The sequence below is a fragment of the Oncorhynchus gorbuscha genome, linkage group LG19 (genome assembly GCF_021184085.1).
Source record: "Oncorhynchus gorbuscha isolate QuinsamMale2020 ecotype Even-year linkage group LG19, OgorEven_v1.0, whole genome shotgun sequence".
NCBI classification, from domain to species: domain Eukaryota; kingdom Metazoa; phylum Chordata; class Actinopteri; order Salmoniformes; family Salmonidae; genus Oncorhynchus; species Oncorhynchus gorbuscha.
In genome coordinates this window covers 19,792,611-19,811,408 of record NC_060191.1, presented here as the reverse complement: position 1 = coordinate 19,811,408, position 18,798 = coordinate 19,792,611, and the positions used below count along the sequence as shown (strand labels likewise).

The 18,798-nt window shown below is 42.7% G+C and overlaps 1 protein-coding gene across 1 annotated transcript; it reads left to right on the top strand.

The window, feature by feature from the left end:
* Positions 1-9,613: 9,613 nt before the first annotated feature.
* On the top strand, positions 9,614-18,697 carry LOC124006230 (cathepsin K-like). Its single transcript, XM_046316096.1, has 8 exons — positions 9,614-9,751; positions 12,201-12,327; positions 13,135-13,257; positions 14,217-14,369; positions 15,158-15,376; positions 17,548-17,713; positions 17,849-17,957; positions 18,096-18,697. Exons 2-8 carry the CDS (start codon positions 12,202-12,204, stop codon positions 18,193-18,195), a joined length of 996 nt encoding a protein of 331 aa, XP_046172052.1. The 5' UTR covers positions 9,614-9,751; position 12,201; the 3' UTR covers positions 18,196-18,697.
* Positions 18,698-18,798: the final 101 nt, after the last annotated feature.

Here is an 18,798-nt window from a genome sequence, read left to right as displayed (position 1 = left end):
GGTAATTGAGGTAAATATGTACATATAACTAGGAATAAAGTGACAGATAGTAAACAGTAGCAGCAGTGTACAAAAAGGGGTGAATGAACAAAGTCAGGATAGATATTTGGTTAACTATTTAACTAAATATTTAGCAGCCTTATGGCTTGGGGGTAGAAGCTGTTCAGGGTCCTGTTGGCTCCAGACTTGGTGCTCCACCCAGCCCGTCGATATGATTGGGGGCGTGCTCAGCCCTCCGTTTCCTCTAGTCCACGATTATCTCCAATGTCTTGCTGATGTTGAGGTAGAGGTTGTTGTCCTGGGTGAATTTTGGCCCATTCCTCTTGACAGAGCTGGTGTTACTGAGTTAGGTTTGTAGGCCGCCTTGCTCGCACACAGTTATTCAGTTACGCCCACAAAGTTTCTATAGTATTGAGGTCAGGGCTTTGTGATGGTCACTCCAATACCTTGACTTTGTTGTCCTTAAGCCATTTTGCCACAACTTTGGAAGTATGCTTGGGGTCATTGTCCATTTAGAAGACCCATTTACGACCAAGCTTTAACTTCCTGACTGATGTCTTGAGATGTTGCTTCAATATATCCACATAATTTTCCACCCTCATGATGCCATCTATTTTGAGAAGTGCACCAGTCCCTCCTGCAGCAAATCAAAGTGTTCTTCAGCTTGCAAGTCTCCCCCTTTTTCCTCCAAACATAACAATGGTCATTGTGGCCAAACAGTTCTATTTTTGTTTCATCAGACCAGATGACATTTCTCCAAAAAGTATGATCTTTGTCCCCATGTGCAGTTGCAAACCGTAGTATGGCTTTTTTATGGCAGTTTTGGAGCAGTGGCTTCATCCTTGCTAAGGGGCCTTTCAAGTTATGTTGATATAGGACTAATTTTACTGTGGATATAGATACTTTTGTACATGTTTCCTCCAGCATCTTCACAAGGTCCTTTGCTGTTGTTCTGGAATTGATTTTCACTTTTCGCACCAAAGTACATTCGTCTCTAGGAGACAGAACGCATCTCCTTCCTGAGCGTAATGACGGCTGCATGGTCCCATGGTGTTTATGCTTGCGTACTATTGTTTGTACAGATGAACATGGTACCTTCAGGCGTTTGGAAATTTCTCCCAAAGATGAACCAGACTTGTGTAGGTCTTCAATTTTCTTCTGAGGTCTTGGCTGATTTCTTTTGATTTTCCCATGATGTCAAGCAAAGAGGCACTGAGTTTGAAGGTAGGCCTTGAAATACATCCACAGGTACATCTCCAATTGACTCAAATGATGTCAATTAGCCTATCAGACGCTTCTAAAGCCATGACATAATTTTCTGGAATTTTCCAAGCTGTTTAAAGTCACAGTCAACTTACTGTATGTAAACCTCTGACCGGCTGGAATTGTGATACAGTGAATTATAAGTGAAATAATCTGTCTGTAAGCAATAGTTGGAAAAAGTAGATGTCCTAACCGACATGCCAAAATGAGAAATTTGTGGAGTGGTTGAAAAATGAGTTTTAATGACTCCAACCTAACTGTATGTAACTTCCGACTTCGATTTTAGGTATTACAGAGTGGGTCAGGGAGAGGTTAAAAATGTCAGTGAAGACACTAGCCAGCTGGTCAGCGCATGCTCTGAGTACGTGTCCAAATGCTTGTTGAAAACTTCAACAAGCATTTCTCAACGGCTGGCCATGCCTTCCTCCTGGCTACTCCAACCTCGGCCAACAGCTCCGCCCCCCTCCCGCAGCTACTCGCCCAAGCCTCTCCAGGTTCTCCTTTACCCAAATCCAGATAGCAGATTTTCATCTTCATCGACCTTGCCAAGGCTTTCGACTCTGTCAATCACCATATTCTTATCGGCAGACTCAGTAGCCTCGGTTTTTCTGATGACTGCCTTGCCTGGTTCACCAACTACTTTGCACACAGAGTTCAGTGTTTCAAATCGGAGGGCATGCTGTCCAGTCCTCTGGCAGTCTCTATGGCGGTGCCACAGGGTTCAATTCTCAGGCCGACTTTTTTCTGTGTATATATCAATGATTTTGCTCTTGCTGCGGGCGATTCCCTGATCCACCTCTACGCAGATGACACCATTCTGTATACTTCCGGCCCGTCCTTGGACACTGTGCTACCTCCAAACGAGCTTCAATGCCATACAACACTCCTTCCGTGCCCTCCAACTGCTCTTAAATGCTAGTAAAACCAAATGCATGCTTTTCAACCGTTCGCTGGCTGCACCCGCATGCCCGACTAGCATCACCACCCTGGATGGTTCCAACCTAGAATATGTGGACATCTATAAGTACCTAGGTGTCTGGCTAGACTGTAAACTCTCCTTCCAGACTCATATCAAACATCTCCAATCTAAAATCAAATCTAGAGTCGGCTTTCTATTCCGCAACAAAGCCTCCTTCACTCATGCCGCCAAACTTACCCTAGTAAAACATGACTATCCTACCGATCCTCGACTTTGGCGATGTCATCTACAAAATAGCTTCCAATACTCAATACTCTACTCACAGTGCCATCCGTTTTGTTACTACAGCACCTTATACCACCCACCACTGCGACCTGTATGCTCTTGTTATGCAGGTGAATGAGGACCCAAAAGCGACTTAGCGAAAACAGAGTCTTTATTCCAGTAACTGGCAAAAGTAATACTCCTGGACAATTAAAGAAGAAAACAAAACATGAAAAAACTTAAATCCACTCGTAGTGACGAGGACAGACTGGAGACTCGACCATTGACTGCAGGTTGCCTCGGGAAGGCACCGACCGTAGCAGACTAAGACACCTGCTCACACACAGCATCTGAAGGAGACAAGACACGACAGGGCGAGACAATGACACAGCACAGCGAACATCATACAAGGATCCGACAAGGACAGAAGCGGAAAACAAGGGGAGAAATAGGGACTCTAATCAGAGGATAAAATAGGGGACAGGTGTGAAAAGACTAAATGAGTGAGTTAGGAGAATGAGGAACAGCTGGGAGCAGGAACGGAACGATAGAGAGAGGAGAGAGAGGGAGGGGGAGAGAGAGGGATAGAAAAAGGGAACGAACCTAATAAGACCAGCAGGGGGAAACGAACAGAAGGGAAAGCATAATGACAAGACAATATAAGACAAAACATGACAGCTCTAGTCGGCTGGCCCTCGCTACATATTTGTCGCCAGACCCACTGGCTCCAGGTCATCTACAAGTCCATGCTAGGTAAAGCTCCCCCTTATCTCAGTTCACTGGTCACGATGGCAACACCCACCCATAGCACGCGCTCCAGCAGGTGTATCTCATTGATCATTCCTAAAGCCAACACCTCATTTGGCCGCCTTTCGTTCCAGTTCTCTGCTGCCTGTGACTGGAACGAATTGCAAAAATCGCTGAAGTTGGAGACTTTTATCTCCCTCCAACTTCAAACATCTGCTATCTGAGCAGCTAACCGATCGCTGCAGCTGTACATAGTCTATCGGTAAATAGCCCACCCAATTTTACCTACCTCATCCCCATACTGTTATTCGCCTACCTCCTCATGCCTTTTGCACACAATGTATATAGACTCTCTTTCTTTCTACTGTGTTATTGACTTGTTAATTGTTTACTCCATGTGTAACTCTGTGTTGTCTGTTCACACTGCTATGTTTTATCTTGGCCAGGTCGCAGTTGCAAATGAGAACTTGTTCTCAACTAGCCTACCTGGTTAAATAAAGGTGAAATAAATATTTTTAAAAAAAATTGTCTGTAATCCATTGTACGGTCACTTGTGGGACAACTTCGTCGACGAACTTATTAATGAATCCGGTGACTGATGTGGTAAAATCCTCAATGCCCTCGGATGAATCCCAGAACATATTCCAGTCTGTGCTAGCGAAACAGTCCTGTAGCTTAACATCCACTTCACCGGACCACTTCCGTATTGAGCACATCACTGGTACTTCCTGTTTGAGTTTTTGCTTGTAATAAGCGGGAATCAGGAGGATAGAGTTATGGTCAGATTTGCCAAATGGAGGGCGTCTCTGTGTGTGGAGTAAAGGTGATCCAGAGTTTTTTCACCTCTAGTTGCACAGGTGGTACACAGGACATGCTGGTAGAAATGAGGTAAAACAGATTTCAATTTTCCTGCATTAAAATCACTTGCCACTAGGAGCGAAGCCTCTGGATGAGCATTTTCTTGTTTGCTTATGGCCCTATACAGCTCATTGAGTGGGGTCTTAGTGCCAGCATAGCCACAAATAATATAGATTAAAACTATTTTGGTAAATAGTATGGTCTACAGCTTATCGTGAAGTATTCTAATTCAGGCAGGCCGAACGTTGAGACTTTCTTAATATTAGAGATCGCGGACCAGCTGTTGTTAACAAAGAGACACACACCCCTTGAGCTTACCCGACACTGAAATTATGTCCTTCTGATGCATAGAAAAAACAGCTAGATGTATATTATTCATGTACTTCTTCAGTCACAACTCCGAGCAGCATAGAATATTACAGTTCTTCAGGTCCCATTAATAGGATAGTCTCGAATGGCGCTCGTCCAGTTTGTTCTCCAGTGATTGTACATTCACCAATAGAACAGAGGGTAGAAGCGGTTTATTTACTTGCCGCCATAGTTTCATCAGGGTGCCTGCACGTCGGCCTCTTTATCAAGTCTCTTTCTTTTCCGAGTGTCGAGGATTAGGGCCTGGTCCAGGCTGAGCAGTGTGTCCAGCGCCTCCGACTCGTTGGAGTATAAATCCACCTCCAAATCAAGGTTAGTTATCGCTGTTCTGATGTCCAAGAAGCTATTTCCGGTCATAGGAAATGATATCACAAACAATATGTCAAAAAGAAATAATTTAAGATCAGCGCAAAAGAACGCACAAAATTATACATTGCAGCGCCATTCCTCCTCATGTGGAAAGCCAAAGGAGGAAGCCCCTAAGTGACATTACATCCCAAGCCTTACGGTTGAACTAGTTACCCCAAAACTAACAACTGTCACGTGGATTTTGTGCCAATGTCACTGATGGTATTTCAGTACATACTAAGGTCTACCAGCACTAAGATCAGAATGTGGTTGGATGCATTCTAAGCAATGATAGATTTCCCATCCAGAGCCTCAAATCTTTGTTGTAATACAATGTGTTGCTAATTCTCAGAACACTGATTGACTTATTCAGGACATGCTCAGGCATTCACCAGATGCTATTATCTAGAGCGACTTCAAGTCAACACATACAGTAGGCCTATTGGTACATGTAACCCATGTGGGAACCTGCAACCCCATGCTCCACCTGAATGAACAATCTACAAAACTGCAGTTATTCATTATCTAGTCTGATTCTCTAACCCTTTCAAATGGTGAAAGAATGCCGAGCTATAATGGGACAAGTGGTTATTTTTAACACATCTGGATGTTCCAGAGTTGCGGGACATTCAAATCAAACAATCCTGCCTACCCTCCTGGTTTATCATGGATTTAGTACATTAAGAGACGATACAGAATATTATAAACATTCCATTTAAAAAGCAATGTACTGGAATTGAATGAAATATAGACTATACTTGAATCTGTTGTCAAACATATTTTGAAACCTTCCAGTTTAAATGCATTTGTCTGAATTGGTCAGTGACATGTGCACACATTTCACATCTGAATTCAAACCCACGCATACACATATTTCAGTAGATTGGAAAAAATCTGAATGAATGTCACTCCACATACTGATACTGGACAGGGAATAAACAAAAAATATGTATTATTCTCCTAACAAAATATATGGATTGGTTGTAAATTCCAAAGCTTCTAACTGTGGAATTGCTGTAAATTCTGTTACAAAATATGGTATAGGAGGGGTCTTATGATGAGTATATATAAACTTGCTCTATATATAGTTGTTTATGATCACTGTGTTGCTCTTATAGAACAACACAATGATGTCAGATTACTTATTATTATAGTACCAGACCAGCTTAGTCAAGCTGGAGATCCCATCCCATGACTCAGTCACGGGATTGGTCATATGATCAGAGCAGAGGATCCTGGGAGGTGATCTGTTTCCAGTTCTGTGGTGGGCTCAATGGTATGCACAGAAACAGGAAACAGATGTGGCCTCCTCTCCATCAGCTCTCTCAGGTCTCACTGAATATTGCACGTAAATTCAAGTAAATAGAACATGAAATCTGTTTAATGTAACGGTACCAGGATTTTGGACAGAACAGAAAGCTCTCTAGTAACACAATGACCATACCATTTAAGGAACTGTAGGTGAGAGTGGAGTAAGTCATGCCAAAGGGTTAGTTGAGCCACATCTTGTTGCTAGGATACCATACACAAAGTGAATCATGTAAGCAAATATTTGGGAATAGGTCATCTTTTCATGGAATCTGTGAAGAAAGAAACATGGAAAAATAGGTAGGTCCAAAAAAAACATTTTCACAAAGTCAAATAGATGTATTGTGTTATAGGTTTCATGATGCTTGTATCTAAACCAAAGTAGATTGTTTTAAGACAGTTTTATACATCAGTTGGGGTCTCTATAAGCTACAATATGAGGTCCTATGTCAGGGTTTTCCTGTGGTGAAGTAGAGGAGGACTAAAACGCAGCGTGGTTATATTGACTCATGTTTAATCAAAAACGGATAAACATGAACATGGAAAACCAAAAACAGCCCTATCTGGTGCAAAACACAGAGACAGAAACAATCACCCACAAAACCCAACACAAAACAGGCTACCTAAATATGGTTCCCAATCAGAGACAATGACTAACACCTGCCTCTGATTGAGAACCATATCAGGCCAAACATAGAAATAGACAAACCAGACACACAACATAGAATGCCCACCCAGCTCACGTCCTGACCAACACTAAAACAAGGAAAACACATACGAACGATGGACAGAACGTGACATCCTAAACATGGCATGAAAGCTTATACTCAGCTGTGTGGGCTAACATAGTTAAAACGGTTGCTTTGGGGTAAATTGCACCATTTGGTTTTATGCATAATACACATAGTATTGTCATGCATTATGAACTCAACATGCATTTTTATTGTTACAGAGCAGAAAATCATGTCCCATGTATAAAAACGTTTTAAAAAAGCAAGGGTCCAGCCCCTTGAAGTTCTTGAAAGAGCAGCCAAGGAAGTGAGAGAAAGGAATAAGTCTATTCGAGCTACAGCAAGGGATGAACAAATGGACCAAATTACACTTCAGAGTTATATAGGCAAAAAAGGAAATGAACATGTACCTGTGCGAAAGAGAGGCTATGATAGAGTAGCAGAGGCACACAAGGTCTTGTCTGACATGAGTCTGAGCTTGCTAAACAAATCAAGAATCTTGCAGACCAGTTTAATGGGCTTTAGTAGCCTCAGATGCCGAGAACTTGCCTACGAATTTCCACATTGAAACAACATCCCTGTCCCAGACATTTCCTGCCCCCTTTTGAAGACAACTCGCATTTGTGTGATTAGTCAAGTTCAAATTATGAAAAATTCCTTCCTCAGCTGAGTTTGTATTTGTATTTATTATGGATCCCCATTACCTGCTGCCTGCTGCCATTCACAACAGATTTCACAACACATTAAGTGTGTGACCTCGGGCCACTACTCTATTACCACATATCTACAACACAAAATCCATCTGTACGTGTGTGTACAGTGCGTATGTTATTGTGTGTGTGTATGCATGTGTCTGTGCCTGTGTTTGTGTCTCTTCACAGTCCCCGCTGTTCCATAAGGTGTATTTTTTTATCTGTTTTGTAAATCTGATTCTATTGCTTGCATCAATTACTTGTTGTGGAATAGAATTCCATGTATCATGGCTAAAAAAAAAACAGAAAATCTTATATCGAAACGTTTGACCTCTGTCATTGCCAACAAGGGCAATGACAGAGGTCAAATGTTTCGATATAAACTGGGCAGGTCTTCGTTCAAAATGAACACTCCATTGGAATTCCAGTTAATTCAAGTATTGACGCTGTCACATTAACATGGTAAATCAGAAAATACCTAGTAAAAGACCAACGCCACCCACTCCACAAACACACGCACACGCACACACACACACACACACACACACACACACACACACACACACACACACACACACACACACACACACACACACACACACACACACACACACACACACACACACACACACACACACACACACACACACACACACACACACACACACACACACACACACACACACACACACACACACACACACACACACACACACACACACACATGCAAGCACATACACATCCCCACATCACCATGACATGTTCTCGGTCTGAGAGGGGAACTGCTGGTTGATCAATGGAGACAGTCTTGGTCTCATTATCAGTACCTGAAAGAGTCTTAAAGGAGCTTAAGTCTCATTCTGCTGGCCAGTGAGCTCCGGAGGGCCATGGGCATATGCTCCAGGTGCCCCAGTCTATGCCAGAGATCAGACAGATTACAAATGGTCATTGATGAGTGCCAGACTAGCTCCCTTGCACATGAATGACTCTCATACTCGAGACTCCACATGGTTTGACCTTAAACATCACACTTCTACTTTTGAAACAGAGAGAACTAAACATCTAGGCGGTCGGTGACTTCGACCGCCTAATGCTGCCCGAACAAGGAGAGGGACCAACTTCGGCGGAAGTCGTGACAGAAAATCCACTCAAACAGGAATTCAGCACAGGAAGAATAGTTTGGGTTGAATAGGGCCCCATTTTACATGAAAAAGTGTGAGTAATCAACATGCAGTTTAGTGGGTTGTTATCATTGTTGAGTGTGTCACGAGATGCATTCTTTTTTAAAGGGTGATTTAAGCATGTAGAGTCATGTCTGACTGCATGTACCTAAACATCATGAGACAGTCTTCATATATACACAGTCCTGACACATTGGCTCAGGACCATAGGGGGTTGACTAACACAGGGAAGTACCCACTCCAAAAACAGAGCAATCGTGATCATATGCAGAAGGGGGGACCATAGCATAGAATTGTTGGGATTTGCCACAGACAGTATTTAATATTCTATATAGAGAGGCCACCGTGAAACTTTTGTATGTATTATACGTAACCCTGATTTGAGTCGCATCGAAAAATTCAACATTGTTTCAGCTATCCAAAGTGAAGGTCCAAAGTTATCCAAATGGCATATCCCCCCCACCACCAAACAACACCACCCCACTCACCACATACCCACAATTTTACCTCTGATTTACAGCATGCCTAGAATTATTTTGCATTACTCCATTGAGTAATTTACAACGTAGGCTCATTCTGAAATAAGAAATATTGTACAAATATTTAGTTGCTTGATATACAATCATTACTTTTTTCTCTTTTCCGAATCTTCTAAATAAGCAGTAAGAGGATCTGCCGTCGGTTCCTGGAACCGACGGCAGATACACAGGAGAGATAGATCGTCATACGCTTTTTATAAACATAATCGTCATACGCTTTTTATAAACATATGCGACTGAGATGAATGTGTACAATGTATAAAGGCCCATTGCAATGTTAAATATTGACTTTGAAGTTAGAGACGCTCCTGAAATTTGACACCTGACATCATCTGGCTGGCCCCTTTAGATGAGCGATTCCAGATGTAATTCCCCTTTACTGAAACTTTTCCCCCTCCTAAACTCAGGGCTCCCGTCGCACTTCCTCAAACTCCAGACTATATAACTACTCACACAGTGACCTACTTCATCGCAGGGAAACAACTGGTCAAAGGAATTCATCCGACACCTTCTCTCCAAGTCTACAACCAAGGTAGAATTAGCCAACTCCCTATTTTTTACATTTCTTAAATCGGAAAACTTTTGATGTTGACTTTATGCCTATATGATTTTTTTTTACACTGTCATTTTGTTGAACTGTGTTCATTAGAACTTTCAGTTTCACTTGGGATTCTATGTTTCCATAAAACAATTGACCAAATCGAAGGATTGCGTTTTGACAAATAGTAGGATTCGTTTGTTTTATAGGGAAAACATTGCAGAGCAGTGATGTGATTATAAGTGTACTTAATATATGCTGTTTGCAACAAAGAATGCACTTTGGTCATGGTGTAGCCAAACAGTTATCATAGAAATGAAACTGTTCTCAAGTTAATTATGAAACCTTTATAGCCTATATAGCCTACATTAATTTATAGCACCATGAAACAATGGCAATATTAGACATTGAGTAAACCATAAGTTGCTATCATTATTACTGTGCGGCAAAGGTTTATACAGTAACATGAAGTTCCCTATGAATGATCTGAGGAATTTCCCATAAAACATAGAGTCTTTTGTTATGTTACCACTTAATAATGAGGCGGAGCCAGAAAAATATTAACTGAAACTCAATGTACTTCAGCTCTCTTATGGATGTTATGTTGTCAGTATTAAGGTCAACATCCATTTCTGTATTTGTACTGTAATTCGTGTCCATCTTTGGGATTGCCTAGACCAGCCTTTCTTAAAGTATGGGTCGTGACCCGAAGTGGGTCGCGGACCTGTTAATGGTGGGTCGCGACGTGTCAGAGTATATTTATAATTATTTCATTAATTACTGGAATTGATTTGGCCAAATGCATCTGCGTGTGCTTCGTGGTTTACTGGGTATTTTTTTTCTGCAGTGTTCTTGAAGATCACTTCGCGACACACACGATGCAGCGCTGTCGTTCAGCAGCAGATGATGCGCTGTCAGCCACTGACTTGTCATTCCCACTCGCCGTCATTCACCGCTATCATCAAATGGAGTCATGCAAGCCACAAGTTCTGACCGAGCTCAATTGTCATGAAACGCATATACAGCGATGAGTTTCTCTCTCTTTCATACAAACTTATAACGAGGAACGCCCACAATGTGTTTTGTGTGTGGAAGCGCTTAGTAATGAGTCTCTCATAACAAACAAATTAATAAAACGACACGTCCTGACCAAATATCCACAGCATGATGGTAAACCCAGGGAGTTATTTCAGAACAGGGCAGAATGATTCAGGAAACAGTGATTCGACAGTGGAAAAGTAAGTCAGCTAGCAAGGCATTGTTGTCATTTTATAACAGGTGATAATAAGCAGAAATAAGGGAGTACTAACTAACTCTCATAGTAGTAGATGTGAGTTTCTCTTTCAAACAATCCCCTGGACTTGTACACAGTTAATAGCTAACATTAGCTAAAGCAAGCTAGCTACTGATAGTGCAACCCTAGTAGCAGTACAGATGAAGATGAAAAAGGATCAGGCTTAATGTACATCTTACTGTAAAAAATATTGTTGAAAACTAGTCTAGGTTGGAACTGTTGCTGTTAAAATACAATAATAATTGGTATTCTTAACTGGAATAAACTGATTGAAACTAGATGCTTTTTGAGGCAAACACACTCACAGTTCTGGGTTGTTCATCTACAACAGGAAGCGGTCTCCTGCCTGACTGAGAAAGCAGTAGATGTTCTGGTCCAGTTTGGCACCACATACCTATCTATGTCAGTCAGGGTTCTCAACTGTGACATACTTCAAAAACAAGTACAGAAACAGTTTCAAGGCTGAGCATGACCTCAGTGTTACACTGTCAAGACATGCTCTCATTAGGACTGTGTGTGTGTGTTTTCTGGTCTATATCTATGTGATGTGATCAATCGGTTTATCCCAGTTGAGAATAAAAATTTGTATTTTAACAGCAACAGTTCCAACCCAGACTTTCTTTCAACAATAATTTCTACAGTAAGATGTACAGTAGGCCAGATTATTTTTCATCTGTACTGTTATTTAGGGTTGCACTATCAAAAACTGAGCCTGTGTGTGTGTGTGTTCTGTTATTCATCTGTGTGATGTGGTCAATCAGTTTATTCCAGTTAGAATTCAAATGATTTATTGTATTTTAGCAGTAACAGTTCCAACCTAGACAGATATGTAAGAGTGTTTTTAATGGAGGAAAATAAACATGAATATATATTTTTAATGGATATTTAATTCCATTGATATTTGTTTTTGTCTATATTGCATTTGTTTTAGGCATAATTTCAATGAATTTCCTAAGCTTGGGTCCCAGGAAAACACAGAATTTCTCATTTGGGTCCCAGGCGGAAAAAGTTTAAGAACCCCTGGTCTAGACAATTAGGTGCTGCCGCAATATGTAAATGTAGAAATATAATGCAATTATCTAATTTTCTTTATCAATGTCATATATATTATACATCAATGACGAAAGCAGCCCTTATGTCTTTTCCCAGAATGCTGCTGTGTGGTTGTGTACTGTTGCTCTTGGGCTCAGTCCTAGCCCATCCTCTGGATGAGATGTCACTGGACGCACAATGGGGCTCCTGGAAGACCACCCACCTGAGAGAGTACAACGGCCTGGTGAGTGTCTGTCTGTCTTTCTGGCTGCCTGGCTAAATACTCACATTTATGCAGTGCTTTTTGTTTAAGTTCTGCCCGTTCCTCCTCCTAAGGTTAGCAATTACAGAACGATTACCTCAACCTTGGATAGCAAATATTCATGATGTTTCTTATTTGCTTTGATGGTGAAAAATGCTTTTGAATATCAAAGCCATGCATCATTATGAAATGAGTTATAATATAGTGTGTCACTTGTACGTACAATAACAATGTGATCTTTAAGTCAATAGTTTACAAACTATTGTGGAAAACTTCTGTATGTGTTGTTCTCCCTTGAAATGTTTTGTTATGACACCTTGCAAGCAAGAAAAGCAGGAAACCTGAGAACCAATCCTCCGTTCAGAATTTCAACTTCCTTGTTTTTACAGTAAAGAGTTATCAGCCAAGCTGAAACTCAAGTATTTCAGTGCTATAAGATAACTTGATTTTATAAGACTATGTTTGGGCCTCACTGCTTCAGGATGTGTGTGTCCCACAATTTGCAGTCAGCACATTCCTCAGCAGTCAGCCGAAAACACAGAACAGCACTTTTTCCCCCTACTACATCCAGCTTTGAAGCATCATTCCTCACACACTGTAATGACTGATCAAAGGCTCTGTAAAGAGTTGACAATAAATATTTTCCTAACTACCTTTCACCTCCACCATTTTGTGTCTATATGAACCAGTTCGGTTGCACTGTGGAGACTGTGAGCATAGGGACCAAAGAACACACGAATGGCCAGCTGTATGATTGACAGTTGTGTTTTGTTGATGTTTTCATGGTAGGGGGAGGAGGCGATCCGTAGAACCATCTGGGAGAAGAACATGCGTCTGATCGAAGCCCACAATGAGGAGGCCGCTCTGGGCATTCACTCGTACGAGCTGGGCATGAACCACCTGGGAGACATGGTGAGTTAGTGAGCCACATCCTCTATGGGTGTTTTTTGTTGTTGTTGCATACATGGAGAAAAAGCACACCAAAAAGGGAGGGTCTAAATAGGGTCTAAGTAACTCCATGTGGAAACATAGGTCTGGAATGCTATGTCAGAGGGAAACTATTTTGTGTTTGCGGTCCTCGCTTATACTTTCTAATCAGTGTCTCCCTACTGTCCACGACTTATCATTTTGGGTATGTGTTTCAAATAGGAGAATGTCCCAAAGGTTTTATTTATAGTTTTATTTCACAAACAAAATCAAGCACAGGACAGAGTAGTGACTTTTATCTGATGCAGATAGAACACAGTCATCCATGTTTTTACTCGTGCAATGGCCTACTGATTAAAAGGGAGGGTGTTAGGTTAGTGACCATTAAATCTACCCCTAGCTGTGACATGCATGTCAGGTCTGGTCATGAGTGATGACTGTGTTAGCGGAAGACTTGAACTTGAACGGGCTGTAGATTAAAATGGTAGGGAAAAGCAACCTGATATATAGCTGCTTGGCTTTTACTGCTTGGCTTCTATGCCACTCATTAATGCTTTGTCCATTTATTATCCATCGGAGGACCCAGAGATCTGTTCATCTGAATGTCAGTTTCACTTCTATGTTGAGATACGCTGTAAATAAAAGAAGGATGTGTAGTACTTCCAGTTTTACAGAGACTAGCAGGAACCTAACATGTTTCAGCACTCGTACTCGTGTCAGGGCATGGTGGGTTTAGACTTATGTCAAATGTGCCTGTTTAAAAAAATATATATATGTATTTCATGATCTCCAATGGGATTAATAAGCCATTGATCTATCTATATGTGATAACTGCTGGACTATAAACATGGAAACATTTATCTCTACTTATAGTGGGTAAATGGTTCATAGTCTATTGCTATGCATGCATAATTCCCTCATCCTCATCCCTCTCCTCTCCCCAGACGTCAGAGGAGATAGTTGCGAAGCTGACTGGCCTTCAGGTGCCCATGAACAGGGACCGGAGCAACACCTGGATCCCTGGCAACAATGTGGTGAACCTCCCTAGGTCCATCGACTACCGCAAGAAGGGCATGGTGACCCCAGTCAAGAACCAGGTTAGAGGATGCGAACAACAAAGAGCTGTCACTCAAGTCCAGTGTTTCCCCTAGATGTATTTCTTATTTCCTAGATTTGTTGCACCAAAATGTTCAATCAAGCTTAATTGAGGCCAAAATAATGGTTTTAGGTAGAGAGCAACAATCTAGGCAGGGTGCCATCTGAACATTTTTAGGGGAAACACGGGGTTATAAAGAACAGATTTCATATTCCTCTTTGCTTTCAGTGAGGTAGAAAATGATCACAGTTACAGTACAGTCACGTAACCTGTCTAGGACAATAAAAACCCATGGTTTGTCTAATTGACTTAGACAAGTAAAGAATGTTTGATTATCAAAGGTAATTACTCATTATGATCTAATTGGACACCGAGGCATTATTTATTATTTATGTAAACATGGAATTTAGTACCCAGGCTGAAATGTGGAGTACATCTTTGCTACCAGGGAACACTGGGAGATTAGCCCTAGATTTATACCATTCATCTAATGAACATTAGGTCACTTTACATGAGCACTAATAGTCTGTGGTATCACCAAAGAGCTGTCAGGTTCAGGGGGGGATGTGATAGATAGTGAGGTGTAAGTGCAGTATGTCTACCCTCTAGTGGTGAATAAGATAACGACAGAAGTTCTGAGGCCAGACGAAAAAAACATTGCTCAAACCCTCTGAAAGCTTTTTTTCAATCAGGGCCTTTGACTCTCTGTCAAAGTGTACCACCTTATGGACAAATTGGAGAAGGCAGCTCTGACAGCTCTGTAAATGTTTTATGTCCTCTCTTTCTCAGCTCTCCTGTGGCTCCTGCTGGGCCTTCAGCTCTGCTGGGGCCCTGGAGGGCCAGCTGGCAAAGACCACAGGCAAACTGATAGACCTCAGCCCCCAGAACCTGGTGGACTGTGTTACTGAGAACAATGGCTGTGGTGGAGGCTACATGACCAACGCCTTCGAATACGTTGAGGAAAACGGAGGCATCGACACAGAGGAGGCTTACCCTTACCTTGGCCAGGTAGGGGCATGGTTTGGCTGACATTGAAAAAGAATGTGACTGTCATTTTAGTTGTTCTCCAAACAGCTGTTTTAGTTTGTTGAAATGACATTTTCAGTCAACGTTTTCTTACAACACGTCAGGTGAGTTGGAATATGCTGGATGACGTTTGCAGTTTCTGATTGAGCTATCACATCACATGCTCTTTAACCAAAACAAGCGAATAATCACATGCGGTTAACCATAATGTGCTCAAATGTATTTTTTGGACCAATTCCGGGAAGTGGTGACGTCCATGGTCTTATGTATTCTCCAATGGCCTAACTACAAACAACACAAATACTCACTTCCATATTTTTTTGTAATTTGCTTGCATGTAAAAAACATAACACTCAGGCAATTCTTTCTTTACCACTTCTGTAGTTGTCCACATTTTCCTTTGATACCTTTGATATATAGAACACACCACTACCAAGGTGCTATGAAAGTCATTTGTCATTTTCTAGCAATGTACATTAGTAACATAGCACCAAGACTAGCTATAGTGGAAAGTCAGTAGGCCTGATCACCAACAACAACGAGACAGCCTACAGAGAGGATGTAGGTATTCTTACGGCGTGGTGCCATTTAAACAACCTCTCGCTCAACGTTAGCAAAACAAAGGAGCTGATTGTGGACTTCAAGATAAACCAGGCTGGACACACCACCATCCCCATTACAGGGCCGCCGTGGCGACGGTCATCTCAGAGAACCTGAAATGGTCTAACCATACAAACACCGTAGTGAAGAAGGCAGCGACTCTTCAACCTCAGGATACCGAAGAACTTCACAGTGTTCTACAGAAGCACCATCGAGAGCATACTATCGGGCTGCATCACAGCCTGGAATGGCAACTCCACCACCCCGGACCACAAGGCTCTTCACAGTGTTCTACAGAAGCACCATCGAGAGCATACTGTCGGGCTGCATCACAGCCTGGTATGGCAACTCCACCACCCCGGACCACAAGGCTCTTCAGAGGGTGATACGTGCAGCCAAACACACCACTGGGTGCACACTGCCTGCCCTACAGGACCCCTACAACACCAGGTGTCTCAGGAAGGCCGAGAAGATCATCAGGGACCCCAGCCATCCAAGCCATGCCCTGTTCTCCCCGCTTCAATCACTCAAAACGCATCATGGCAAAAACTGAAAGACTGGCCAATAGCATCAGGCTGCTGAATAGCCACCACTACTAGTCAGCTACCTGCTCCCTCACCCCTGTTACTCCCCCCATGGACATCCCCCCACACCCTCAACTCTCACTTACCTTACCTGCTACTCCCCCCATGGACATCCCCCCCACACCCTCAGCTCTCACTTACCTTACCTGCTACTCCCCCCATGGACATCCCCCCACACCCTCAGCTCTCACTTACCTTACCTGCTACTCCCCCATGGACATCCCCCCACACCCTCAGCTCTCACTTACCTTACCTGCTACTCCCCCCATGGACATCCCCCCACACCCTCAGCTCTCACTTACCTTACCTGCTACTCCCCCATGGACATCCCCCCACACCCTCAGCTCTCACTTACCTTACCTGCTACTCCCCCATGGACATCCCCCCACACCCTCAACTCTCACTTACCTTACCTGCTACTCCCCCCATGGACATCCCCCCACACCCTCAGCTCTCACTTACCTTACCTGCTACTCCCCCCATGGACATCCCCCACACCCTCAACGCTCACTTACCTTACCTGCTACTCCCCCCATGGACATCCCCCCACATCCTCCTGCTGCCCCCCTAACGGATTTTACTCTGCCCCCACCCCAACGACATTCATCACTGTTGCAGTTGTTAATATGTATATTATAACTTTTGGGTTTTCATTTCCCCCAATGATCATGATGCTGCTCCCACTGTGGTCATTCTACCCCCCCCCCCCCAACAGTCTTTACTCTGCCTCCACCCCAATGGACATTCATTTCTTCATCACTGCCACGGTTGTTATTATGTATGTGTTATTTCTAATGCCTTTATTACCATTTTCATTATTTTATTTCACTAGTCATGCATGTTGGAGCTCACAGCCTAAGATTTTCACTTTACCTTGCAACCACACCTGCAACCCTGTACATGTGACTGTTAAACAATCAGAATCTGAATCATAAATAAACGAATCCATGTCTACCACTCTGTCTACAGGATGAGCAGTGTGCCTACAACGCATCTGGCATGGGTGCTCAGTGTCGCGGGTTCAAGGAGATCCCTGAGGGAGACGAGCAGGCACTGACCAAGGCTGTAGCCAAAGTGGGGCCTGTGGCTGTGGGCATCGATGCCACCCTCTCCACCTTCCAATTCTACCAGCGAGGTGAGTGACATTCTGCCTCCAAGAACCATGGATAGAAGAATCAACCACTTGAGGTGGTTTAACACATGACACATGCCAGTAGACTCCTAAAGCGCTTCTCTTAAAGCTCATTCCTTTACACTGTTATTTACTCAGGTGTGTACTACGACCCCAACTGCAACAAGGATGACATCAACCACGCCGTGCTTGCAGTGGGCTATGGACAAACTGCCAAGGGCGTGAAATTCTGGATCGTCAAGAACAGGTGGGTCACAATGCACTGGGCTTATTCAATGGCGTCAGGTAACACGTTTCACACTGTTGACTTGAAATGTAGTTTTTCTAAATCACGATTCATTCTCTTTATTCTCTCTCTCTCTCTTCACTCCCCCCTCTCTAACAGCTGGAGCGAGAGCTGGGGCAAACAGGGCTACATCATGATGGCACGTAACCGCGGGAATGCGTGTGGCATTGCCAACCTGGCCAGTTACCCCATCATGTGAACACCAAGTGGCAGAGTGCACCATGGAAGCAGGGAAGCCAAACCACATATCAATGACTACACCCAATGCAGAAGATAACACTATGTTTCTGGAATAGCACATTCATATAGTCTGGAGGTTTGAGTATCCCAGAGTTCTTTTGCAAGCACTTTTAAAAGCCCTACATCAAGTCTTACTGTTATATCTTCAAACTGCCAGACTTCAATTGTAGTCTGATCTACAGTGGAACAACTATGATTGTGGTGAAGATTGTGCGTAGTGCACAGCACTTTACATAGGTTGTATTCAGTGTGTCAGGTCAGGTAACATTGCTGTGCAATGGGAGTTTTGTCTCGCTTTCCTGTCAATGCAAAAAAATGGCTTGTTGATCAAGATTGCTCCTGGTGGGTTTTTTGATGATGTTGACTTTTATTTTATTGTTCAGCACTTTTACACCAAATTCTGTTGATTGAATTGTAACATTGTTTTCTATTAAATGGAATAAAAGTTGATTCATTTGAAATGTGCGTGTGTGTGTGCCTGTACATTTCCCCATTGAAGGAAAGAGAAGTGAAAGAAAGAAAGACAAACTGAAAAAGGAAGATTAAGGTTCCTGAGGTTCTT